The following is a 27,957-nucleotide window of genomic DNA, read 5'->3' as shown; positions in this document are numbered from 1 at the left end:
TGTTTTTCTTTCCTTTTTTTTTAGTGTGAGATAAAAAAATAATTTTGAAAGTGATTAATTGCTCGGTTGCTCCTCCCAGTGGTAGTACACAGATAATCTGGTACAAGTACAACAAATGTTGAAATTTTGGAAGGGGGCGCTCTATTTATATTAAAATTAAATTAAGAGAATTATGCAGATTGAATTCAACTTGGGTTTTAATTTTTAAGAACACGTATAATATATAATCAGTTGTTTAGAAACTAGAAATAGGTTTTATTTAGTAACAGTGCCAACTAGACCAGAGGCTAGTGAATTCTTTTTCTAGTAAATTTAAAAAATAAATAAAATTTTATTTGTTTTGAGCTTCTTTTCATTTGTTACTACATTCATAAAATTTTAAATTAAGACTTATACAAAGAATGAAATTATGGATCGGTCAACCATTAATTGCACTAATCAGCCACTGGAGCGCTTGACATTAGTTCTATTTTTTTGACATCCAACCATTAATTTTGTTCCGTTGTGAAGCTTATTTTTTCAGTTCTAATTGAATTTATCAAGATTGATGAGAAAATATTCTTTGATTGCAACTAGTTTGTACCATTAGTTTCCTCACAAATTCCATTGTGAGAATTTTGCAAAAGATAATTAGATATATTTGGTGAATAAAAATTAATTCCTATTTTTGGAATTTTTACAAGAAAAAAGATATTATCGTATGTTTTGCTTGTTATAACGAATCCTAAGACAATAACAGAGGGAATTAACAAAATGCAGAGTTTATGGACAATAATCCATAAAAAATCCAATTCAAACAAGCTACCTCTTCATTCTTTACTTAAAAGGGCAAAAACAAAAGTAGCAAATTAAGAGTCACTAATTCACTATTTCTAGCAAAGCATAGAACTAATAATAGCAACTCAAAACATAGAAACACACATAACATCCATCCAACTAGCAAAGAAAGTGACCACACGAAGGCCTCACAGCCATCACCACAAAAAATGACTCAGCTTCTAGTTAATTCATATGTTACAAACAATTACTGTCCCTAAAGCTCGCAATGTGCCACTTTTACTAAGAAAGTAAAAGATCTTATGTCATTTATTCTTAAAGCAAGAGTTATTAAAATATAACTCTTATTCAAGTTTCTGGAAATCAATGGCTCCATATAAATACTCTGATCCAGGGAAGCCCTCTCTCCCCTTTTTGAAAAGAAATAGGTAAATTGGTGTACCTTGGGGAAGTCGGTTAATAAAGCTACCATGCCATGCGCCAAAGCAACAGCAATATCAGAAGAAGACAACATAGCAGCTTAGCCAAAGTTAATTAGCAAATATTGTTAGACAAGGCTGTTAGTATAACTACTTTTGTAAAAGAGTTGTTAGGAGGTTAGTCTCAGATTAGATGCTGTAACTCTTCCCTATATATAATGGGGTAAACCTTCTGCTCAAAGATCAATCGAGAAATAAAACAAAATTCTTGTATTCACTATCTTCTTACTTACAGTTTTATGGTATCAGAGCAATTATGGAATCTGATCCCGTTTCTTCCTCAATTAATCTCTCCCTTCCCAATTATTCTGTATTTTTTTAAGCTACTGGCAAATTGTCCTTGTCATAAGGGCTCAAGTGCAAGAAATGGGGTCTGTTGGGAGTTTGGAGCTTGGTTGGGAGCTGAAGAAGCGAGATTGGGTTCGGCTGGAATTCTATGACCTTTGATATTTTGGGCCGTGTAACTCTTGGAAATGTTTAAAAAAAAAAAAAAGGCATTTAATGAAAACTGGACTTGGGCCTTTCTTGTTTCAGGCTATGTGAATGGTTGTCTTGTATTATGCTGAGCTAAACCGAATGTTATATATCGCTTGAAGCCGGAACTAAAAAGAATTTAAGCTAGAACAGATTTTCACTTGACTAAAGTCTTAAGGTGGCTAATTAAATTATTAGCCATTAGATACTTTTGAAGCCATGAAACGAGAGACGACATAAAATATTTCCTCTAAATGCGAATTTTGAAGAGTGCTCAAGCCCATCAACCATTTAGGTTCACCAATCAGTTCAACCATTGCATCACTCCTCAAAGTGTAATGAACCATCTATAGAACAGAGAGAGTTAAACACAGATACTGAAACAGACCCAGTAAAAACAAAGACAAATGAGTATGGAATTTATCATCCGAGGCAACCATAAGCAAAAGTATTTAGTGGCGTTTTTAAGTGCCGGCAAAGATATATTTTCTTGTAGTGTTATTAATGTGACACCTCCATAAGGCCCAAAGAGAAATAACCAATACCATAAATTGATCACCTTGCAACCTCCTCACAGATTTTAAGAAAATCATGCTGGAATCACTCATTGAAGCTAACCGATCTCATCCCAAGCCACCCCACTAGCCAGCATACCCTTGCAAAATCGCATGGGAAAGCCGTATGAGATACATCACGCACTTCATTATGGACCCCAGAGGCAAGGCACCATGAATTAATTTCCCGAGATGTAAGGTAGAATCGCATATAATTAAGTGATTCGAAACTTGAGATTTCTCTGAGAACGAACAGAAAAGAGAAAAATAATAGATGGAGAAATGATTAAATGAATATTTTATAAATTTAAAATGAATTTTATTAGGAAAACTTAATAAATAGGGAAATTTGTGAGTTTTCGAAATTTAGAAGGGTAAATATTATATTATGAATTTTAGATGGAGAAATAAGTATTTTCAAGATTTGTGAGGACGATACATGAAATTCCCTCTAATATTTAATGAGGATGTTTTAAATGCCTCCATTTTAAAAACTTAAATAACTCAAAGTTTAAAACTTAAACGTCAAGATAAAATCATTAGATGTGATCTATGTTGTTTTCTCTATATGCCCATAAAAAATTATCACATTTTGATTTTACTTTTATGTAAATCAATAAGTTGAAAAATCAATGTCTAGAAATCATTCACATTAGTATACATTTTTACAAGCTCGAGATGATAACTAAAAGAAAGTTAAAATGCCATAATTTTTTTACACTTGCAAAAATAAAATGATGTAGTTCATATCCAACAGTTTTATTTTGAATTATAAGATTTAAATTTTGAGTTATTAAAGTTTTTTTAAAAATATAGGCATGATGGAGACACACAAAATGGAGGCATTTGACCCTCCCCATATTTAATTGTCCACTGAAATAGAAGTGGAACTAGGGTGTTGTTTAGCTCATCAAGCTCTTTCATATAGCTTCAAAACTTATCAGATTGATTTTGAATAGTGAATTCAAATAATTGAAACTGATCTACTTCACGAATGATAAGTTTATAAAATAAATTTATAAATTTTTGAATCAATTAGAATAAAGTCAAACCAGTAAAAAAGATAAAAAATAAATAAATGTATTAAAATTACAAAATTAATTAAGGATTATGTTTGACTTTTGGTTTTTTTTAATAATCAATTTTATTTCTTCGATGAAAATTACAAAAGTAATCTTGGGTTATTAACTAGGTTTGATTGATTTTTATTCTTTCATAGACTATTAGTTTATTTATTGGCTACTTATTTTTCATCAAAGATCTTGAAAGTTTAATAGTTGATAGTCCTAACGTTATGTTTATTGCAAATAAGTCTGAATACTATATATTGAATAGTTTGTTTTATTTTTAATGGCTAAAATATTTTAATTTTGTTGCACAATGAAATTATAACATTTTAATCTAACTATACAAAAGTTAGAGAAATTAACAAGTTTCAATTGATACCCACAAATTGCAAGTTAATTAATAGTTTTACAAATTGCAAAATTAAAATGAGAAATTAACAATATTTTTTAACACCGAAAGTGTGCCATAATTGTCCTTATGAAAATACGAATATAATCAATGCAAAAATTATCTTTATATATTTCGTGCCAAAATTCTTTGCATTTTTTTGTTAATTATAAATTTTGATCTTATTAAAATTTATAAATTTTGCATTTCTTTGCAAAATTCTTTGCATCATGTATTCAGGTGTGCTTTAGAAAAAAGGGAAAAAAAAAAATGGATATCCCACTACTGATGTTCTAACAAGCACGAGCACTTACTGCCCATTATTAAATTATGTAATTGTCCAAGAATAAAGTGATCAAGTGAGGAATGCTACTGTGTTGTTGTTTTGCAAGGGCAGAATAAGAAATTTATTATAGCAAAGGCGGAATTTCACAAAAATAATATTCAACAATATATATTTTTGAGTGAGACATATTTGTTATTTTGATTAAACAAATGCTCCATTAATTATAATAGGGGTGACAAACTATATTTTAATTAAACAAATGCTCCATTAATATTAAATTGACAAGTTTTTTTAGCCATAAGGAAGGCTTAGCTACCTCTGGGTCCTTTTTAAATTTGTTTGTGCCGTTTTTGCGCATATACTTCTTCATGGATTAATGGTTTCTGGCACCTTTCAAATAAAGTCGAGTAGAACTAGGGTGTCCTTAAGCTCATTAAAATTTTAGTGAGTTTAACTCTAAAATATATTGGATCAACTTTAAATAACAAATTTAAATTGTTGGATCTGATATACTTCATAAATAAAGTGTTTATATACAAATTTTATAATTTTTCAAATTAATTTATTTTAAAGTCAATCAGTTAAAAATAGTTGAAAAATGAATGCAACATAATAACCCATAAACCTTTTTGTTTGATTAATATAATAGTAAATTAATTTATAAATTTATAAATTTTGTATGTAAACGTATTAGTGGTAAAGTAAATTGGTTTTGACGATTTAAGTTCGAGATTAGTGCATCAAATATTAAATCAATACTTCTCTAAAAATAAAATAGTGTATTTATTTTGTGTTTATAGTTAATTAACTTATTTTTCTTCAAATTTCACATTTCGAGGAAATATTTCATCTATCACAAATGGACCCAGATCCACATCTATTCAAACTTACAAGAGAATTTCATATATACCAGTGGCGAGGCTAGGAATTCAATCAAGGGTAGGCAAGAATAACCATATAAGTAGTTGTAAATTTTTTTTTTAACATAAATGAACATCAAAGGTTTCAACTAAGTGAAGATGAAGAACTACTAGGGCCTAAGCTAGGTCCAATTTGTTGTGATCCTTGTGAAGATGAATCAATTAGAAATTTAGGTGCCGTCGTGTAGTATATGTCCATTCTCTATTAACAAATTCAAAGAAAAAATTAGAGTTAAGCAAGAGTCTAAGCAATTCTAAATTTCTAATTATCCAATTCAATTCTAATCATTTAATTGTCCAAAGCCAAAATCAAGAGTCTAAGCAATTCTAAATTTTTGGTATATTATCAATAGACAATGTAACTAATTATGATAATATGGTATAAAAACATTGACAAAGGACAAAAGCTAAATGCTCCTTTTTACCGAAAAACCAATTAATCATATATATGATTTGTATCATTGTATGCTCATCTCTTAATTTATGACAAAAGTACTCTTAAATTGACAAGTATTTAGTGAAACTCATTTGTTATGTTATTCCTTTCTGGGCAGATGCAATTGATCAAAAGTTCAAGGATCTCATTGCAAAAGTTGATGCCACCTCATTTCGATGAAATATCAATCCTGATGATAGCCCCAGTTGCTCATATGGTACCAAAGATAGCAGATTACAAAAAGAAAATTGGAAAATGGTAGTAAAGTACGAAAATTAAAAAAATTAAACAAAGAAAATTAAGAACTGTAAATTTTATGAAGGACAGAAGGAGGCCCCTGGTTCTTCCCTTCGTTGTACCAGTTCGTCTGAATCAGCCCAATTGGATTATGAAATTGACCAATCACATGATCACATCAAGAAGCAAAGAACAAAAGAAAAAGGGGATTTACCGAATAGCAGTATTGCAATAGAGGCGGAGCGAATTTCTTCTCCTTTGTGCAGTGCAGGCGCGGCTGGCACAGGCGGAGCCGCAGAGGGTTTCTTCTCCTTCGTGCAGGGGACGGGTTTCTTTCTTTCTTTTTCTTTTCCTTCGCGCAGGAGAGAGCAGCGCTCAGCGAGCGTTTCTTTCTTCTTTTCCTTCGCGCAGGAGAGGGTTCTGGGCCTGGGGTAGGCAAATTTGATTTCTGGGGTAGGCAAGCCCATAATAAAAGCCCGGTCCAAAAAGAAAAAAAAAATTCAGGGGTAGGCCTACCCCTGTGAAGTACTGGACTCGCCCCTGATATATACCACTAAAAAATTATAAAATTACGTATTTACCTCCCTACTATAATTGTTTAAAATTGTTTAGGATTTAGGATTTAGGGTTTAGGGTTTAGGGTTTAATTTTTTTTTTTTGTTGTTGAAAAGCTCTTAGGCGTTGGCACTAAACATATAGTTACCATGATACATAACACTGATTCACCCCCATGCTTATTGAAAATACAAAAGTGAGGAACAACCTATGAAGAATAACGATTGACACCAAAACAGCTAGTTTCGGCCCCTGTTTTGGCCTTTCTAGAACAACACTATTTCTGCATTCCCCGGAACAGCCAGGAACATCTATGTTTTGGCCGGAAACCGGTGATTTCGGCCTCTGTTTTGGCCTTTCCAGAAAAAAGAACTTTTCTGCATTACCTGGAACAGCTAGGAACATCTATGTTTTGGCCAGAAACAGGTGATTTTGGCTCCTATTTCTGTCAGGAACATTCTGTTTTGGCCTTTCCAGAACAAGGCATTTGTTGTGCATCCCCGGAACACATATGTCTCGGCCAGAAACATACTCTGTTTTTCCTGGGATCTGATTATGCTGTTTTCAAAGGCGTCGCATCAAAACAAAAGGCAGAGAGACTAGTGAGGAATTATTTAGAAGAACTGCATGGAGCGGTAGTGGGTGACGTTGAGTTTCAAATGGACAAGAAGAGGGGGAAAGTACAGCAAGTGTAGCTGAACCTTTTTGTGCGGGCCAAATTGACAAGTTCATGGGCTAAATGAACCTCTTCTCTTTGTCTGAAAATGCATTTGTATTGTGTGTGTAGCAGCAGCAGTTTGTAAAGTTGCATCAGTTCTGTGGAGGCTTGCCAGTCAGCAAATTGCAGGGCGTCAAAAGAACCTAGGGTCCTGACAAGCAGCTCTGAGTCCGTGTAGAAAATACATTCTCGAGCGTTATGGGCAACAGCAGCTTGGACCGCCGGCAAAACCGCCATCGTTTCCATCTGAAAAGCAGAAAGATCTGTGTGGTGCGTTAAGCCATACTGGACTAGCTGTGTTCCCAAAAAAAGGCAAAATGCAGAACCTCCCTAATCAGGTTGTGCAAAGGAGCCGTCTGACCAACATTGGTGGGAGGTTAACAGCAGGGTAAGGTAAGCTTCGGTGTCACCTGGATCAACTGGCGAGGTTGATTGATGAGATATTAGAGAGCAAAGTTGTGCCAAGTGGAGTTGGTTGTTGGCTGCCTAAACTGTGGATGTCGGCCGAATTGACCGATTGGAGAAGAGTGAACCGCAGCGCGCCTTCCAGATACTCCAGAGAGTGTTGACAAAGATAGCAATGTGTTCGTCTGACAATGTCGGACATAAATCAAGGAAAATTTGACGTAATGACCTAGCGGTGAGAGTAGCCAAAAGCTGCCCTTGCATGAGAGCTGTGGAAGAGTGTGTGAGTGATATCTTCATTGTCATGTTGGCAGAGGCCGCAGGCTGACGGAAGGTCAGGGAAGCGTCGATGAAGGGTTGTGCCCACCGGGGTTTAAAATTGTAAGCAACTTGAATTTACTGCAATAATTTGGTACATCCACCTCGAAGGCCTATAATGAACGAAAAATTGTGCCAAGGTGAACTGGTTCTGGGTTTCAGAAACGAAGATTTGGGCCAAGATTAGCTCAAATATTATCAACTGATTGATTGAACCCGAGAATGTCGTGATGTTGCTCAAAGATTTGGGCCAAGGTGAACTGGTTCTGGGTCTAGACCACCCTCTCAATGCATAACCTTGTCTGATGTGTTTGAAACCAAACCCGAACTACTCACTCACTATACTGGTACGGTACCGGTCTTAACAGATGAGGAGGATACCCTAGCATGGCGTTGGTCAAGCCATGGGAATTACACAGCTGCCTCAGTATATAATATCATGATCACAACTGGAAAAGAGAAATGGGGCTGTTTTGAGGTGTGGAGAAGCCTTGCACCGGCTAAAGTCAAAATCCTTACATAGCTAGTGCTTAATAATAGAGTACTAACACATGATGTGATGCTTACAAGAGGTATGAATTGTGATGCTAGATGTGCTATGTGTGACAATTGTTAGATGGAAACTGTGCATCATTTGTTCTTTCAATGCTCTTATGCACAAGCAGTGTGGCACCGTATGGAGAATCTGATGCAAACTGCTGATACGGTTTTGGAGACCTGGGAGCGGTCTAGAACTCGGTATAGTGCAGCACTAGGGATACCACAGAGACAATGGGCGACACGATGTATGGCAGTTATATGGTTGTTGTGGAAGCAGCGCAATGAAGTGATATTTCGAGGGAAGAGAAGGCCACCAGGGGTACTTTCTAACATGGCAGGAGAAGAGGCTCGATTGTGGATTACTGTGGGTATGGGTCAGAGGCCACATTCAATGGCTAATGACACAATGCTAAGAGGGGTTATGCCTACAGGAATTGGCTGATTTGTAATATCTATAATTTTATTAGACTAGAGATGTTGTAAACACATTTATTCAATTCAATATTGGTAGCTGCTACCAATTTTTCAAAAAAAAAAAAAAAAAAAAAAAAATTATGTTACAAACCCGTATTAACCCCAAAATTAAATTGTTGAATGTACTTTTTCAAGCACATTGGAAACTATTAAATATAAGAGGGTTCGAATGCCTCATTTTTTTCATACCTCATCATACCTCATATTTTATATTTTCGTTTTCAAAGTCCAAATTGTCGATCCGAACCGTTCAACAAAATATTTATACTAAAATATGCATGGAGATGAAATTTTATATTTTTTGAAATTTTTTTGCTATTTCTTAAGATGGGTACAAAATCACTGTTTTTGAACCGTTCAAAAAATAGTGATTTTCTAGCCATCTTAAAAAATAGCAAAAAAATTCCGAAAAATATAAAATTTCAACCCTAACCATATTTTAGTATGGATAACATGTTGAACGGTTCGGATTGACAATTTAGACTTTGAATATGAAGAAAATGAAGATATAAAATATGAGGTATGATGAGGTATAAAAAAAATGAGGCATTGGGACCCTCCTCTAAATATAATGTACTCACGCCCCCCAAAAAAATCGGACGTCCATTGGACCTATTTTAGGTTTGATGGATTTATGATTGTCTGATTTGTTTTAATATCTATATGATCTACTTCAATTTTTGTAGACATGGATCTTAAACAAATCGAACGGTGATAAAGTTCATTGGATTCAAAAATCGGTCCCATGAGCACCGGACCTGCTCCTTTCTCATGTATGTTTTATATATTATTGTCTCAAAGTCTCGATTTCAAGGAAGAGGTGAGAAGGTCTGAAAAATTATAAATAAAATTTAATCAAATCCATCCCTGCTCTTAGCTGAGGACCTAATTATTATTAAGTCACTCTTAAAATTTATCAAAATTTACATATTAACCGTCAGACTTGATCAAATTGGGCTTGATTGTGCTATGGTTATTTTTTTTTTATTTATTTGTCCCATAATAAGGATTAGAATATAGCATGAAATGTAGAAGATAAGAATTATGATATCTTTTTTGAAAAGTAAAAGCATACTTAAGCCAATTTAATCACTCCGTTATCAAGAAAGAATCCAATTCACCCTTTTTGATTTATTATGTCAACTTCAATCAAACTTGACATGTTGCTGTTCCATGGTATTGATCTCATTGAACGGATATGGTATCTAGCTTGTACAATGTGTTAGTCTGGTAATAATATTTTTAATACAAATCTATAAAAATTTAACTTATCATTGATGATTTTTTTTTTCATTTCCCATAATAAATTTGATTTAAGTTTTCAGAAAATTCTAAAGTATTGATCTTGTTATATCTCCATTCTTATATTACGCACGTAGATGTCCTAATCCGTCAACGGCTATGATTGAAAGATGAAATTTTGAATTTAATATCAGCCTTCCAATCAAATAATATGTCTTATTTTGATAAAATACATCTTTTTTATGTGTGGAAGTTAGGAGTGTAAACGGTCGGATACGGATCGGATAGTGGCCTTACCATATCCATATCCGTTATAATTTTTCGGATACGGATACGGATACGAATACGGATAGTCTCAGATACGGATACGGATCGGATATTAAACGGATACAGATACGAATCGGATATCAGACGGAAACGGATACGGATATGAATATAATTCGGATAATTGAAAATAAATTACTAATATACATTTTAATAAAAAATAACATCTAAATATAAATTTTTTCATCCATAAATTAGATCTAATATTTTTCATAAAAAATTTGTTGGTTTCAATCATAAGTATACATGTATATGTACTTATGTAGTTCAATAACTCATATATATATATATAGAGAGAGAGAGAGAGAGATGGGCTATGGTGCATTGCAATGCATGAACCCCCTTATGCATTGCACTATAAATCACAATTTAAAGTCCAAACGACCGATCCGAACCGTTAGATGTTTAATCCATATTGAAATGTGCTTAAAGACCAAATTTTACATTTTTTGGAATTTGTTTACTATTTATTAAGCATTTTTTAAAATTGCTGTTTTGCTGTGAACAGTAAAAAACAGTAAAATTTTCTGGACCATCAGATCAGCGACATTCAAAATTGCTTAATAAATAGTAAAAAAATTCCAAAAAATGTAAAATTTGGTCCCCAAGTAGATATTAATATGAAGAACAAGATGAACGGTTCGGATCGGTCGTTTGAACTTTAAATCCGTGATTTATAGTGCAATGCATAAGGGGGTTCATGCATTGCAGTGCACCATAGCCCATCTATATATATATATATATATATATATATATATATAGAGTTGGGCTATGGTGCATTGCAATGCATGGAGGGGTTTGTGCATTGGATCATAAATCTAAAATTCAAAATCCAAATGGCCGATCCAAACCGTTCATCTTGTTCTCCATATTAATATGTTCTTGGAGACCAAATTTTATATTTTTCTGATTTTTTTTACTATTTATTAAGTATTTTACAAAATTGTTGATCCAATGGTGGCTGCTGATTTTACTGTTTTGTTAAGCCACCGTTGGATCAACACTTTTGTAAAATACTTAATAAATAGTAAAAAAATTCATAAAAATGTAAAATTTGGTCTCCAAGCACATATTAATATGGAGAACAAGATGAACGGTTTGGATCGGCCATTTAAATTTTGAATTTTAGATTTATGGTCCAATGCACAAACCCCTCCATGCATTGCAATGCACCATAGCCCAACTCTATATATATATATATATATATATATAGAGTTAGGCTGGGGTGCTATGGATAGCATAGAGGCCTCTATGCTACGGCTCAATATTCGAGTTTTCAAAATCCAAACGGTCGATCCGAACCGTTCATCTTTTTTTTTGGTTGAAAGCCCGTAGGCGATTGCATTGATCTAACGATTTACAAGATAGCTATTACATAGGTTTGTTGTTTAAATTAAAAAGCATGAAACCTATACATTTAGCTATTTGTAAAACCATCTAATTTGCTATGTCAGAAAATAACAAATACGTGAAGCCAGAGAATGCGAATTGGTCTATTCGCGCCCGATTAGCAAGTAGGTGGGCCTTCCGATTTTCTTCTCTGGGAATGTAGACACAACAATAATTTTTGAGTTGCATGTGATATGTAACCCTTCCTTAAGGACGAAACGTCTTCTTCTTTCCAAAATCGACGCCGCCCAGAGGAATGCGCAGCCGAGAGGCACTGAATCAAATCGGACCGGGACAGTCACCACTCAGAGAGGAAGAAGGAGAGGGCACTGAATCAAACCAGACCGAGACAGTCACCACTCAGCTGAAAAAGGCACTGAATCAAAACGGACCAGAAACTGAATCAACCGGACCGGGACAGTCACCACTCAGAGAGGAGAAAGAAGAAGGAAAGAAGAGGAAAGAGAGGAGGAAGGAGACAACTCTTTGCAATCTCATCATCGGCATCAACCATAAAGCATGTACCTTATTCACATATATATAGTTATAATAGATAAAGAGAAGAGACAAGAAGGAGATTGATGCTACCAAGTACCGTCACGAAGCAGGGGAAGGTGGTCTTCAGCGCAATCCGAGGTCGGAGGAAGCGTAGACGAGAAATCCATATCGCCGCTGACGGATCATGACGAGGACGACGGAGTAAAACAAGGCGGAGTAAATGAGCCGCGACTAGATCCAAAGTGGAAGCGTCGGCTCAATGAAAACGAGGTGACAGTAGTTGATAAAGCGTCGCCTCGAAAGGAGAACCTTATCGGCTCGGCTCGAAAGAAGGACCTCGTCAGCTCGGTACGAAAAGAGAACCTTCTCAGTAAGTGGACGGGGTGAGAGGCAACAGGACGGAGGCGGGACGAGGAGCGGCGGAGCGGCGGAGCGGAGGGTGGCGCCTCTGACTCTCAAAACGGCAGACCTAATTCTTCTTCTTTTTCTTTTTCGCTTCTGAAGCGGAACTTACGAGGCTTATTGTTTTGTTTCTTTTGATGGTGGTAAATTGAACCGTTCATCTTATTCTCCATATTAATATCTGCTTAGAGACCAAATTTTACATTTTTCTGAATTTTTTTACTATTTATTAAGTATTTTACAAAATTGTTGATCCAACAGTGGCTGCACAAAACAGTAAAACCGTTGGATTAGCGATTTTCAAAGTGGCTTAATAAATAGTAAAAAAATTCAGAAAATTATAAAATTTGGTCTCCAAGCAGATATTAATATGGAGAATAAGATGAACGGTTCGGATCGACCGTTTGGATTTTGAAAACTCGAATATTGAGCCGTAGCATAGAGGCCACTATGCTATCCATAGCATCCCAGCCTAACTCTATATATATATATATATATTTGGTTGAAATTGTCCATAGATCCTTGATTTATAAACAACAATATACAAATACATATATCCAGTACATTGCAAAATGGAGAAAGAGTGGTACACAGAGACAAAACAACTTTAGGGAAAATTAAACAGCTTTAGTGACATGAGAATTCAGATGTCCGAATTAAATAAGTTGTCGGATACAGATAATTATCCGTATCCGGATCCGTATCTGATTCAATATCCAGAACCCCCATCTGCATCCGTATCCGGTAAAAAATTATCCGAATCTGGATCCGTATCCGAAAATATCCGTATCTGAATATCCGAATCCGGAATTTTTCGGATTCGGATCCGGATGAATGCGGAAATATCTGATCTGTTTACACCCCTAGTGGAAGTCCAGATTTAGTTAGAAAATTTTCATAAATTATGTATTGATTTTCAAAAGATGTTGTAATATTTCAAAAATTTTAATTCACATTGAATATTATTGTTTGATATTTAAAAATGACAACAAAAGCAGGATCATCTACTCATAATCCAAATAAAATCCAAATAAAATCCAAATAAAATTGCCATTAAAAAGAAACTTCTTTTGAAAAGTTTTCTTTTTTTGAGAGAACTGATAGTAGCTATCAGCTAGTAGACAATGGCTGGGCACCAAAATTGCCTAATTTACAAATCTAGCTAGCTGCAGCGGCTCCCTGCTGTGTACTTGAGACTCTTTTCCTCCAAACACCGCACTATCACTTTCTTGTCAAAATCTCTCAATCTGCATGAGTACGAATTATCAGTGTGGAAAAAGGAGTGTGTCTGATGGCCTCTATCGGATTCAAATTTGAGTTTGACGAGTTTCTCTTTAAGATCCGTGCATATCAAATTTGTATGAAGATTGAAGTAGACATGTACAACTTTTAAAGTAAATCAAAGCAAAATAGATCGAAATCAAATTTGGCTCCGATGGACGTCGGACGCACCCTGATCCTATCAGTGCTAGCCTACCATTTTTTATATGTACTATTAAAAAAGTTAAATATGTAGTGTATATATTTTGTTTTAATAAAAATTTTGTAGCTGCAACATGCATGCCAGCAATGTGGGTGTGTCTGAGGTTAGAAACGCCAATGTTGCTGGCGTGTCCTGCATGCATAATAGAAAAACATTTCCTAAGTCAATTTTTTGTTCAAGAAAAGTTAATTATTTAAAGGTGTGCGTTAATATCAAAGAGCTATCAAAAAATAGTACCGGATGCTTTTCAGTTTTCTCTAGAAAAAATACCGAAATGAACATGTTCAAGATTAATAAACAAAACACATAAATTGGAGATACTGTCTTGGATACACCGAGCAAAACCCAAAAGTGAAATTTTACAAAATACCCCCTAACTTTTTATTTTTTTTATTTTTTGAATTTGCAATTTATGAATTTATATTTACAGCTACTGTTTGTACACTTTATTTCCTATTTTTGTTTGTTCTCTCTAAATGCTATATGTCTTGTATCCAGTATATATAGATCTTAGATGCATAGTAATATGTATTAGTATTAACTATTAACTGTATTATATATGATCAACTAACGAAATATTTCTTCTTCAAATCCCATTCAAATTTCATCTCAAATTCTAATTGCACCTCGATGAAAAAAAAGGCTTACTTGTAACAATTTTAACTAGTCGAGTTGACAAAGAGGATTGGAGATAATCACAAAATCAGACCATGTTCTCTGTTATTTTTTTTTTTTTTTTTTGGGAACCTTGTTAAAAATGATTTTCAAAATAAAATTATCGTTTGAATTTTTTGAACATGTGATTCGTATACGTGACACTTCACTATAAATAGCAGACGGACTGGTAAAAAATTAATTGATCAAATAACCATTGGCAACTTTTTTATTATTATTTCATTTCTTTAATTTAATTGGATAACCTATGAAGTATATACACCGTAATAACAGATGTGCAGTCTCTTAGTTGTATTTATTCGCTTGAAAAATCTAAGAGGTAGAAGCAAAGAATTAGAATATCTTTTTTGAAAAGTAAAAAGGGTATAATTAAAAGCCAATTCACTCTGTTATCAAGAAAAGAATCCAATTCACCCTTTTTGATTTTCTATGGCAACTTCTCTCAAAGTTGTTATTGATCTCATACTGAATGGGTATGGTTTTATTGAATACAAAATTATATAAACATTAACTTATCATTCTTGAAAATATTTTTTATTTCCCCATAATATATTATTTAAATTTTCAAAAAAGAATTCTAAAATGTTGATATGATAATATACAACATTATAATAACTAGAATTAATAACAGTAAAAATTGAAAATAATCATCAAATTGAGAAGAATTAAACAAACAAAATGTTCAATTGACCCTAATTAAATCTCAACCAGACAAATTATTAGATTTTATTGTGATATTCTGACATGATTACCAAAGGCGAAGGAACAAACTCTACCAAAAATATGCAATTGACCCAAATTAAATTATCAAATCTTCATCTATATACCAGCGATTTTTATTATGTTGATCTTATTCTAAATAAATTCAAAATCTAATATTTTTGTCGCATATTATTTAATTCTTACATTAAACAAGATCAGCGGTTCCTTTTTGTTATTTGTAATTGTAAAATTCTAATAGGATGTCTTCTCTCAATTTAATTATTTATCCAAAAAAAAAAATCTCCAAGTGGATATTATGGCACAGGTTCGCTACATGCAAATATGTGTCAACAAATGTAACGCATGATCAAATTCCTGTTGGACATATCACGTCAAGCTTTTAAAAAGAATTTGCACTACAATTCACGTAACAACCAAACGATGAAAAAGCAAAGAAAGAATCTCAAACTTTGCATCTCTCCACTCCATTTCCGTTTCATAAACCCAATCAATTAATTCCCATCCTTCTTTTCGCCAAAACCATATTGTTCTGAGATTAAGAAAAAACACCCTTAAAATTAATTAACTCTTGCCACCAAGTAACTTCCAATTCAGCCATGGCAGACCTGTTGCTATCAGCTCTGCTTCCAATCGTAGTGCAAAAATCAGCAGACATACTGGTGCAGAGGATTGGCGAGATGTGGGGCGTTGCTGACCAGCGTGAGAAGCTCCACAACAAGCTGCTCGCGGTCCAGGCAGTACTTACCGATGCTGAGGAAAAAGGGGATGATAATCGGTACGTGAAGACTTGGCTGGTCAAGCTGAAATCAGCTGCCTATTATGCTGACGATGTTCTTGACGAGATCCATTACGAGGAGCTACGCTGGGATGCCGTGAGGCGCGGCCACAAGGTGAAGAATGTAAGTGGCTTTTTCTCCCTTCGAAATCCAATTCTGTTTCGGTTCAATATGAGTAGAAAGTTGAAGGAGGCTGTAGGGAGGATTCATGGGCTTGTCACTGAGATGGAGACATTCAAATTTGTTCAAGGTCGGCAAGGGCGAGTTGTTGATCATGTCAGAACCGATTCATATGTAATTGAGTCGGAGGTTTTAGGGAGGAGGGACGACAAAGAAAAATTGGTGAAATTGTTGACTGAGGCACATCCAACTGAGAATTTGATGGTCTTGCCAGTTGTCGGCATGGGTGGGCTCGGCAAAACCACTCTTGCCCAGCTGGTGTATAATGATCCTAAAGTGAAAGAATACTTCAATTTACAATTATGGATTTGTGTTTCTGAAGAGTTTAATACTGGTCGTCTTGTTAAGTTAATCATTGAATTAGTTAATGGGGAATGCAAACATTCTATTGAGAACATGGAGCTACTCAAGAAGAGTTTACGAGAAATTTTAAGTGGAAAGCGATATGTTTTGGTGCTAGATGATGTTTGGAATGAGAATGTCAATGAGTGGGAGCATTTGAGAGCTCTATTAGACTGTGGTGATTCGGGGAGTGTTGTTATAGTTACCACAAGGAACGATAGAGTAGCTCAAATAATGGGTACCATAGAGAGTTATAATTTGGAATGCTTAGATGAGGAGGACTCGTGGAGCCTATTTCAAAAAAGAGCATTTAGCAAGGGGGTAAAGGAGCACCCAGAGCTAGTTGAGATTGGCAAAAAGTTGGTTCAAAAATGTGGGGGACTACCGCTAGCCATTAAAGCACTCGGTAGTTTATTGAGTTATAAGCATGAGGTACAAGAGTGGTCAGCAGTACTCCAACAAAGCACGATATGGGAACATAAGCATGCTAATGAGGTTTTTCCCGCATTGAGGATAAGCTACAATCACTTGCCTTCATATATGAAACAATGTTTTGCTTTTTGTGCTGTGTTTCCAAAGGATCATGTGATGAAAAAAGAGACGCTGGTGCAGTATTGGATGGCCAATGGATTTATTCCATCCGACAAGTCGGGTGATCTTGAAATGACAGGTAGTGATATTTTCAACGAGTTGGTTTGGAGGTCCTTCTTCCAAGATGTTGAGCAAGTTTTCTGTGAACCATACAGATGGGGACACGGGTATCTCTCTCAGACCACGTGCAAAATGCACGATCTTATGCACGATCTTGCACAATCAGTGATGAGAGATGAATGTCTCTCTTTGCTAGAACCATTACAAACACTACAGCAAAAAAAACTTTCTGAGACCGGTTTTCCGGTCTCTGAAAGTTTAAGCGCCGGTCGCTGATAGTGATTCCGGTCTCAAAAAGTCAATTCCGGTCGCTGATACCCCGGTCGCTGAAAGCATTGTCGCAGATACTTAACCGATGACGTCCCCGGTCGCTGAATGACGTCACCCGGTCGCTGAAACTTTTTTTGCGACCAATTTTTTTTTTGTCGCTGTTGTTTTTGCTGACGTCACGAAAAGGTATCTGCGACCAAAAAACCGGTCACAGATGCTTCTACCAGCATTTTTTTTTGCTTATTTTGTTATTTACATTTCTCCATAATATTTAGTAGGTAGAAAACATACAACATTACATCAAACTAGAAATATGCCTCGCTTTGCTTCGGCATACATCGTGCTATGTGATAGGATGCAATTGCATTCAAAATTTCAGATATTGTACAACATAACATTCAAGAATTTAATAAATATAAAAGGATAGTGCAACTATTATCTATAATTCTATATACATAGATACAATTATTACATGGAAGTATTAAATTACAAAACAGCTGCTGAGAGTTAATGTTGAAGTACTCTTTGTTGCAGCATATAGAACAATTCATATTAATTTCCTTCTTGAAAATTGAAATTTCTTGTAGATAAAAAATGCACAGCCAGTCTATTCTTTTCCTTGATAGTCTCAACCTACAATGGTGTAATTTACATATAGTAACTGAAACAATGGTTCTTAATTCCATAAAATAGCATACTTGGAAAACAATATACAGCTTCGAAAGTAGCATACTGGTCCTATAGTCTTAGAAGAACAGAGAACTGAATATGGCACATCAGATATCTTGTATTTCCTATGCCAATTAAGGTAAACTTTTAATTTGATAAATTATAATTTATAACTAATACAAAGACAAAGTATGTGACCATAATGAGGTAGACAGAGATTCAAATCCAAGTAGCTTAAAGCTTTTAGCTTGTAGAAGCTTTTGCAGCTTCTCCTACAGGGTTTAGACAGAGATTCAAATCCAAGTACCTCATCTTTCCCCTTTGATTTATTTTTTTTACTACCAAGCAAAATACACACATTTCAGACTCAGCAAATTGCCCATGCATATTTATGTAATGACACAACTACCTTTTCATCTTCTGAGCATCTCATTTTCTTTATCCCTTGTTGAAACTTCTCCCAGTTCTCAGGAGTTTTCACTGCATCAACCATACAATTTTTCCATTCTCAGGAGTTTTCACTGCATCAACCATACAATATCATAAAAATTAAAACTACCTTTGGGCTCAGTGGTAGCATTAATTGTTGTTCTATCCAGTCTTGAAAAGCGAGAGTTAGAGCCTCTGAATCATGAGCTAAACCAAATCTTACCTATAAAAGAAACATATGTATGAAACCAAATTTGTTATCAGATTTAGAAGGATTCCCTTCTGGCAATCCATTATCCATTAACTCATGAACAAAAAGAGTAAAGTAATCATAATGAATAAATTATCATATAGCTTTATGAAACCCATTATCTGATTCAAGTACTAACACAAAGAGTTAAGCCTAAATTGAATAACAATTGTAGACCAGAGTTCTTCGACGACCACAGGGAAAAAAGTAAAACTTGGTAGCTGCTATGCATATACTCAAGAATTGAAAACTTTAGAATGCAAAAATAAGTCTAAATTGGTTTCTACACTGGTACTACTTGACCAAGCATGAGTACAAAATTTACTAATTGACATTCAGCTAAAGGAGATCAGTACCACTGCAGAAGAAGTCTTAAATTGAATTAGGGAAAAAAATCTTAGAAATAATAAAGAGTACCTTAGCAGTTAGCACTAATAGAAAGAGTGATGTGGAGAATCAAAATCTCTGAATTGTTGCTTAATCACCAAAATGCTGCTTAATCGAGAGAAAAAAAATTACTGGGTTACATCAGAATTTTTTATTAGACCATCAAATTGAAAAGGTATAACCTTTTAAGATACTACACAGATGTTGGGGGTGCGGGGATTTGGTTGCAGCTTCCCCTTGAGAAAAATCAGCAAACCCTAAATCAGGAGAGGAAAGAAATCAGGTGAAGAGCGAAATCAGTTTAGATAAGAAATTGAAGAAAATACCTCACCGTAGAATAGGAACAATAATCGAAGAAGACACCTCAACAGAAAAACAAAGCCCGATTCATTGAAGAATTAAGTGGAGGCAGCGCTATTCAATAGAGTTTCGAGACAGAAACACACCAACCCTTGATCACTGCTGAGAAGAAGAGCGGAGGAGAAATTTCTGGAGGAGTTTGGGAGAGGCGGAAACACACCAACCTCAACAGAAGAGCGCTATTCAATAGAGTTTGGGAGAGGCGGAGCGGAGACGGAAAGATAGGGTTTGGGGTTTGCGCGGAGACGAAGGGTTTGGAGTTCGCGCGGGGACGAAGGGTTTGGGTTTGGGTTTGGATTCGCGCGGACGGAGACGAAAAGAAGGGTCTGGCGCCTTATTTTTTTATTCTAAGATTTCAGTGATTAAGAAAAAAAAAACTTTCTGCGACCGGTAATTGCACCGGTCGCTGATACGGTCGCAGAAATTCTTGGTCGTCAGAGAAATTAGTTATTTATTTATTTTTTTGAGAAAAAAAATATTCTGCGACCGGCGTCATAACCGGTCGCTGATACCAGTCGCAGAAAATCCGTTTTGCTGTAGTGAAATTAATAATAATTTCCAATGCAATATGCGACATATCTCGCTGAGAAAATTTCCCAAAGATATTAATGATGTCATTCAATGCTATCCTACTGCCCGTAATCTCATTTCAAATTCCATATTTCCAAACCATGTGCAGAAAATTGGATTTGTGAAATCTAACTTCTTACGAGTGTTTGACTTGTCAAAATGTGTTCTTAGTAAAGACACTATGATTACCCCTGGAAAGATGAAGCATCTGAGGTATCTTGATCTTTGGAACCAGAGTATGGAAGCAATACCAGAAGCAATTACCACACTTTATCTTTTGCAAGTTCTAAGGCTCTCTGATTGGCCTTGTCTTTCAGAACTACCTGAAGGAATGAGATATATGATGAGCCTTCGGCATCTCCACATTGAAAATTGTGATGGATTGAAGTGCACACCACCAGGCCTCGGAGAACTAAAATATTTACAAACACTAACATATTACATAGTTGGCACCCGTGATGGGAATAAATTTGGAGAGCTCAAGACCCTAAATATTGGCGGCCAACTAGAGGTGTACAATCTAGGAGAAGTTGGGAATGCTAGAGAAGCAAGAGAAGTAAATATGGAATCTAAACAAAATTTGGACCATTTGGTGCTAAGTTGGGGGATGCCAAACAGAGTTTCAGAGGGTGTCAGATCTAATAGTTCATTGGCAGTGGTTGTTGATCTTGAGGTGCTAACTGCTCTTAAACCTTGTAATAAATTAAAGGTTTTGAAAATCGAAAAATACAGAGGTGACAAGTTTCCTATCTGGATGAATGAGTATCAGATGCTGGAAAACCTAGTTGAGTTGTATATAGTTGAATGTAGAAGGTGCATCAACTTACCACCATTACATAGGCTACCTCTTCTTCAGATATTGAAGATAGATCATATGGATAATTTGAGGCATTTCTGTTGTGGTGTATTGATGAATGTTGAAGGTGGTGACGATGCACCCAAAACTTTTCCATCATTGAAAAGCTTATATTTATATAATATGCCAAATTTAGATTGCTGGTGTGAAGGAGATGTTGGAGAAAACACATCACTGATTTTCCCTGTGCTGAGCGAGCTGTCGATCACCGACTGTCCCAAACTAAATACAATACCTATCACACCTAAACTGGAAGAAATGATAATTGTAGGAAACAATACCCTGTCAAGCCTTGCAACTGGAATAACAAATGTCCGGAGACTCACCCTTGAAAGCAGAGGTGGAAGGGAAAATATTGTAGAAGAAACTCTCTCTTTTAAACCTTGGGAATCTCTATCCCTTAATCCTTGGGTGTCTCTTGAGGAGTTAACTATCATGGGATTCAACCACATCATACCACCAAAAGATGAAAGAGAATGTGGGAAGCTGAGTGTTGATGTTAATGCTACAGCTCTTCGAAACCTACGTATTTATTCAAGCAACTTTTGGTTCTCATCTATTCCATCAAACTCACCCCTGTGGTTGTGGAAGTGCTTCACATTTATTGAATCTCTTTACATCCGAGACTGCGACAGTCTTACCTCTTGGCCAGAGGAAGAGCTAAGTAATTTAAATTGCTTACGAATTATGGAAGTTTGGCATTGCAAAAACTTTCTCCAATCAAGATCAGAGTCACCACCAAAGATGTCATACCAGAAAATGCTACTACCCAAACTTGAATCTCTAGAAATCGAGAATTGTCCAAATATGGTTGAAGTTCCTGAACTCCCTAGATCTCTTGAGAAGTTGGAAATTAGTGGCTCTGAAAAACTGGAGAACTTACCGGAATGGTTTGGTAACTTGGTGGCCCTCAAAGAATTGAAAATTTCTTATTGTGAAAGTTTGAATTCCTTTCCATCAAGTATTGGAGGTCTCACTGCCCTTCAAGTGCTCGGCATTTATAGCTGCAAAAGTTTGGAAAGCTTACCGGAACAGTTAGGTAGCTTGGTGGCTCTCAGAAAGCTAGTAATTTTTTCATGTGAAAGTTTGAACTCCCTTCCATCGAGCATTGGAGGCCTCACTGCTCTTGAAATCCTCGGCATTTATGATTGCATGAACCTTTCATCTCTGCCGGAAGGGATGCAAGGGCTTGAAGCGCTCAAGACTCTTGAAATTCTGAGTTGCCCTAAACTAATGATCCTCCCAGAAGGCCTATTACAGCGATTAAGTAGCCTTCATAAGTAGCCTATTACAGCCCTTCTTGGAGAGGGATTTTCAGAAGGACGGAAAGTATTGCCACCTAATCTCTGAAATCCCGGTTGTACTAATTGGAGAATGGGATCAATCCAGCAAAAGAGGAGGCCTAACTCAGTTGATTTCAGCTTGCAAAATCTCCTGTTTCTCAGCGCAATCCTAAAGATATTGTCATTTGCGAGGTACATTATCTCTTTGCTATATTATTTCAAATATTCTCATTGAATCATATTTCTTCGAGTAATATACATCTTAGTGTTGGAAATTGAAATCGAATTGTGGAATATTATAAAGGAGGAGTTAATGTATAACTTTAATTTCTTTTACTATTTAAGAGGAGTACAAGGTTTGGAGTACAAAGCCTTGATATATTTTTCACTCACCCTCACGCCTCACATCCCTTTTCTATTTATACTCCTACAATGTCGGTTATACAATTTCTAGATAATTCATATTATTTCTTCTACCGACTTGACTAATGTCGGTTTGTATTAATCCAGAAATTACATGTAAGATACTCATATACATATCCTAGTCTTCTGTAGAATAGTCTAGTTTTTTTCCACCGCCTAGTTAGTTTATTATTGTTGAATATTCTAGTAAGTAATTGAACTTGGGTCTTCCGTCTAAATTTTTACTGGGCTATTGAAGTTGATGCTGCTAATTAATTTTAACACTTAGTAACATTGGTGATGCAAATCTAAACCAATGCCTATATGCCAACAAGACACATGCGTACTAACACAAACACACACACTATTCTGTATTAGATTGATTTTTTTTAACAATACTTACAACTGAGAGTTAATATCAGAAATATATTTATCATGAATGATTTACCTCACAATAACAAAGTAATCTTGTCTTTTGTTTTTTGAGATATTTTGTAATGCATTTTATGGCTATCCACCCGTATAAATAATGTAGCCATCATAGATGTTGAAAACGAAATGAGGATCAAATTAAACCTGTCTGATTGAAAATGCACATATTCAGACTTATAGCATATAATAGCATCACGATTCTTTTGTGCAGTATATATAATTCAAGCAATTGCTTTAATTAATGTGATTTTTCTAGCTGTAGAGTGAAGTCCAATTCATCATTGAAGCTTGATGGAAATCTATTTTTAGTGATAGAAGATGTACTATGAGGTATGTGGAGCTCTGTGCCTGGTACATCTATCTTTATGTATGGTTATATTTTTTGGATTTTTTTTTCAACTTATGATCTCTTAATATGATAATGTGCAATTGATTCTAAAAAAATAATATGATGATGTTTAAAAAAGATAGATCAATCACTGTTGCAATGTTTCTATACTTCAAGAAAAAGAAATTGAAACAAATTCTGACAGCAGTCTGTTTCATTTTGTGGAGGGAGAAATGTAGAAGGAATTTTAGAGGAGATAGCAAACCGCATAGACTGTTAGCCATGGAGATAGCACAAGAGGTGACTAGTTGGTTTGAAATAACTTTGGTCGAGATGTAAAATATTGTAATTTTTCAACTTTCTTTTTCATTTTTTTTTTTCAGTTTTTATTTTTTTTTTATTTTTTTCAGTTTTGTTTTTCTATTTTTTAAGTAATCTTCTCTTTTTTTTTTTTTATACATATTATAGTATACACTGGTGTTCCTATTAATGGAATAGGGAGACTCAACATCCACATTTCTCTTTTAAAAAATATGTTTCAATGTATCACCATTTGACTAAGTAAACTGTTTCAATTAATATCAATTAAACAATTTTGTAGTTAAAGATTTTTTTATGAGGTTTCGTTCACAAATTGCTCACTCTTTATATACTCTTCTTAGCAGCATTTTTTTCTATCTACATTTATTTTCCAGTACGAGAAAGAAAAGAAAAATGTGAAGACTGAAGAGAGTTCTTAATTTGTTTTTACACCTAACTTTAATTTAAAATACATATTCTAAACGAAATGCATCTGGAAGGATCTTCAAATATTAGAAAAGTGATTGCTCTGTTTCTAAGATAGGGAGAAAAAAAAATGAAATATCTTATTCCAAATTAGTACGGAATAAATCTGGATTATATTACACCCTTAGATTTTTAGATGCTTGTGGAAATTTCTTTGGAGGGATATATTTTTTTTATTATGCTGAAAAACTAAAAGTACTCCGAAAATCATATTGGGGCTGTTCGGCTGGACAAGATTAAGCCTCCTTAATTCACCAAACATCGGTTCCTTAGCACGGATTAAACTTACCTCCTTTAGCTTCCTTTTGTCCGGATCTTAATCCGTTGCCTATTCCTTAAGGCACCTTCCCCCCTCCTTTAGCTTCCTTTAATTTCCTTAATCCGTTGACCCTTCCTTTAGCTTACCGAACATCGGTTCCTTAAGCTTCCTTAAGACTTAATCCTAACTAGGATTAAGGGGTGTTGCCGAACAGCCCCATTGGGTGAAATAATTGGTCCAGTTCCAGACCAAATATTATCAGTAGCATGAACATTATTAAATCATATCTTTGTTCTTAGTTAATAATAACTCAAAGACAAAGTTGTTGTAAAATTCAAATAAAGTTGCAACAAAAGTAAAGTAAATAACAAGAGAGATAGAGAGAACAATAACATAATTTTATTCTCCACTATTGTGTATAATATATATATATATATATATAGAGAGAGATGGGCTACGGTGAGTTGCGAAGTAAAGCGACTATTTTACTTCACGCTCATATTTTGCGATTTTTAAGTTCAAAACGTCGATCCAAACCGTTCATCTTGTTCTCCATATTGAAATGTGCTTGGAGACCAAATTTTACATTTTTTGGAATTTTTTTACTATTTATTAAGCAATTTTGAAAGCCGCTGATCTGATGGTCCAGAAAATTTTACTGTTTTTTTACTGTTCACAGCAAAACAACAATTTTCAAAAATGCTTAATAAATAGTAAAAAAATTCCAAAAAATGAAAAATTTGGTCTCCAAGCACATTTCAATATGGATTAAACATCTAACGGTTCGGATCGGTTATTTGAACTTTCAAAATAAAAATACGGCGTGAAGTAGAAACGCGTTTTACTTCGCAACTCATCGTAGCCCACCTCTATATATATATATATATATATAGAGATGAGCTATGGTGCATTGCAATGCATGGAGGGGTTTGTGCATTGGACCATAAATCTAAAATTCAAAATCCAAATGGCCGATCCAAACCGTTCATCTTGTTCTCCATATTAATATGTGCTTGGAGACCAAATTTTACATTTTTCTGAATTTTTTTACTATTTACTAAGTATTTTACAAAATTGTTGATCCAACGGTGGCTTAACAAAACAGTAAAATCAGCAGCCACCGTTGGATCAACAATTTTGTAAAATACTTAGTAAATAGTAAAAAAATTTAGAAAAATGTAAAATTTGGTCTCCAAGCACATATTAATATGGAGAACAAGATGAACGGTTTGGATCGGCCATTTGGATTTTGAATTTTAGATTTATGTTCCAATGCACAAACCCATCCATGCATTGCAATGCACCATAGCTCATCTCTCTCTCTCTCTCTCTATATATATATATATATATATGAGTTAGGCTGGGGTGCTATGGATAGCATAGTGGCCTCTATGCTACGGCTCAATATTCGAGTTTTCAAAATTCAAACGGTCGATCCGAACCGTTCATCTTATTCTCCATATTAATATCTGCTTGGAGACCAAATTTTACATTTTTCTGAATTTTTTTACTATTTATTAAGTATTTTACAAAATTGTTGATCCAACGGTGGCTGCACAAAACAGTAAAACCGTTGGATTAGCGATTTTCAAAGTGGCTTAATAAATAGTAAAAAAATTCAGAAAATTATAAAATTTGGTCTCCAAGCAGATATTAATATGGAGAATAAGATGAACGGTTCGGATCGACCGTTTGGATTTTGAAAACTCGAATATTGAGCCGTAGCATAGAGGCCACTATGCTATCCATAGCACCCCAGCCTAACTCTATATATATGTGTGTGTGTGTGTGTGTGTGTGTTTGTGTAAATTCTCTATTTATAGGCTAGAAAGAGATGTTACAATAATAAAGGAGAAAATGAATGTCCATAGTAGTGGAGATAGTGGAGATAATGGAGGTAGTGGGTAATAAAATGAGAATTAATATTGGAAGTTATATAATGAACATCCACATAAATATATTTTATAAGAAAAACAACTTTTTTTGTATACAGATCATTTTCTTATTTTTTTTTCTTTTTTTGGCTTTCACCCAGCACGCCAAATGAAAGCATTTGTTTTTTTTTTCCTTTTGTTTAGTGTGAGAAAAAAAATGATTTTGAAAGCGATTAATTGCTCGGTTGCTCCTCCCAATGGTAGTATACAGATAACCTGGTACAAGTATAATATATAATCAGTTGGTTAGAATCTAGAAATAGGTTTTATTTGGTAACAATGCCAACAGGACAAGAGCCCGGTGAATTATGTTTGTAGTAAATTTTAAAATTAAATCAAATTTTATTTGTTTTGAGATTCTTCTCATTTGTTAGTTGTTACGACATTCACAAAATTATTAATTAAGATTTATACAAAGAATGAAATTATGGATAGTCAACAATTAATTGCACTAATCAACCACTGGACCGCTTGACAATATTAGTTCTATTTGTTTGACATCCAACAATTAATTTTGTTCCGTTGTGAAGCTTATTGTTTCAGCTCTAATAGAATTTATCAAGATTGATGAGAAAATATTCTTTGATTGCAACTGGTTTATACCATTAGTTTCCTCGCAAATTGCATAGTGAGAATTTTGCAAAAGATAATTAGATATATTCGCTGAATAAAAACTAATTCCTATTTTTGGACTTTTTACAAGAAAAAAGATATTATCGTATGTTTTGCTTGTTATAACGAATCCTAAGACAATAACAGAGGGAATTAACAAAATACAGAGTTTATGGACAATAATCCATAAAAAATCCAAAATTCAAAAGGGCAAAAACAGAAGTAACAAATGAAGAGTCACTAATTCACTATTTCCAGCAAAGCATAGAACTAATAATTGCAACTCAAAACATAGAAACACACATAACATCCATCCAACTAGCAAAGAAAGTGACCACACGAAGGCCCTGATCACCACAAAAATGACTTGGCTTCTAGTTAATTCATATGTTACAAACAATTAGTCCCATTTTTTTTAAGAACCTCCAAAGTAGAGAACTTACTATCCCCAAAGCACACAATGTGCCATGTGCCACTTCATCACCGGAAGAGGCGAAGGACTAGAAGGCCCCTGATAAACCAACAAGTAACTATTACAAAATTAAATCGAACCGAAGCATGAAAAACACAAAAGTGCTTTTTGTTAGCAACTATTTTGTTATTCTTTTTTTAGGATAACTATTGTTATTCAAAATCCAAAAAAGACATCTTGATTTAAATTCTCATCAAGGTAGCAGGGAAGTATATGATAATAAATAGAGTGAGGCTATGATAATATGCATATTACATAGCAGCCCACGCTATGGAGTCATATCTCTATTTTTAAATATCTAAACCATCGATCTCAACCGTTCAATCTGATCTTCATATGAAAATG

The 27,957-nt window shown here is 34.7% G+C and overlaps 1 protein-coding gene and 1 long non-coding RNA gene across 2 annotated transcripts; one reads left to right on the top strand and one right to left on the bottom strand.

The window, feature by feature from the left end:
• Positions 1–841: 841 nt before the first annotated feature.
• Positions 842–27,957, bottom strand: LOC144554052 (uncharacterized). The gene is made up of 2 exons (XR_013511526.1): positions 27,508–27,957; positions 842–990 (listed from the first exon to the last, which is right to left on the bottom strand). It is a non-coding gene; the product is annotated as an uncharacterized LOC144554052 (long non-coding RNA).
• LOC144554414 (putative disease resistance protein RGA4) lies at positions 15,814–24,115 on the top strand. The gene is made up of 5 exons (XM_078302735.1): positions 15,814–17,584; positions 19,107–19,222; positions 20,100–22,579; positions 23,478–23,551; positions 23,777–24,115. Exons 1-3 carry the CDS (start codon positions 15,961–15,963, stop codon positions 22,386–22,388), a joined length of 4,029 nt encoding a protein of 1,342 aa, XP_078158861.1. The 5' UTR covers positions 15,814–15,960; the 3' UTR covers positions 22,389–22,579; positions 23,478–23,551; positions 23,777–24,115.

Source organism: Carex rostrata, chromosome 5 (genome assembly GCF_964058835.1).
Source record: "Carex rostrata chromosome 5, lpCarRost1.2, whole genome shotgun sequence".
NCBI lineage: Eukaryota > Viridiplantae > Streptophyta > Magnoliopsida > Poales > Cyperaceae > Carex > Carex rostrata.
The sequence above is the reverse complement of the archived record's forward strand: the minus strand, read 5'-3'. Positions and strand labels throughout refer to the sequence as shown.

What these genes read in the sequence shown, in the direction of transcription:
- LOC144554414 (XM_078302735.1), top strand. Translation starts at nt 15,961, where the DNA reads ATGGCAGACCTGTTGCTATCAGCTCTGCTTCCAATCGTAGTGCAAAAA. An exon ending in TGAAAGTTTAAGCGCCGGTC is followed by an intron (nt 17,585 to 19,106) that starts GCTGATAGTGAT and finishes TAACAATTGTAG; the next exon opens with ACCAGAGTTCTTCGACGACC. An exon ending in CTAAATTGGTTTCTACACTG is followed by an intron (nt 19,223 to 20,099) that starts GTACTACTTGAC and finishes ATACGGTCGCAG; the next exon opens with AAATTCTTGGTCGTCAGAGA.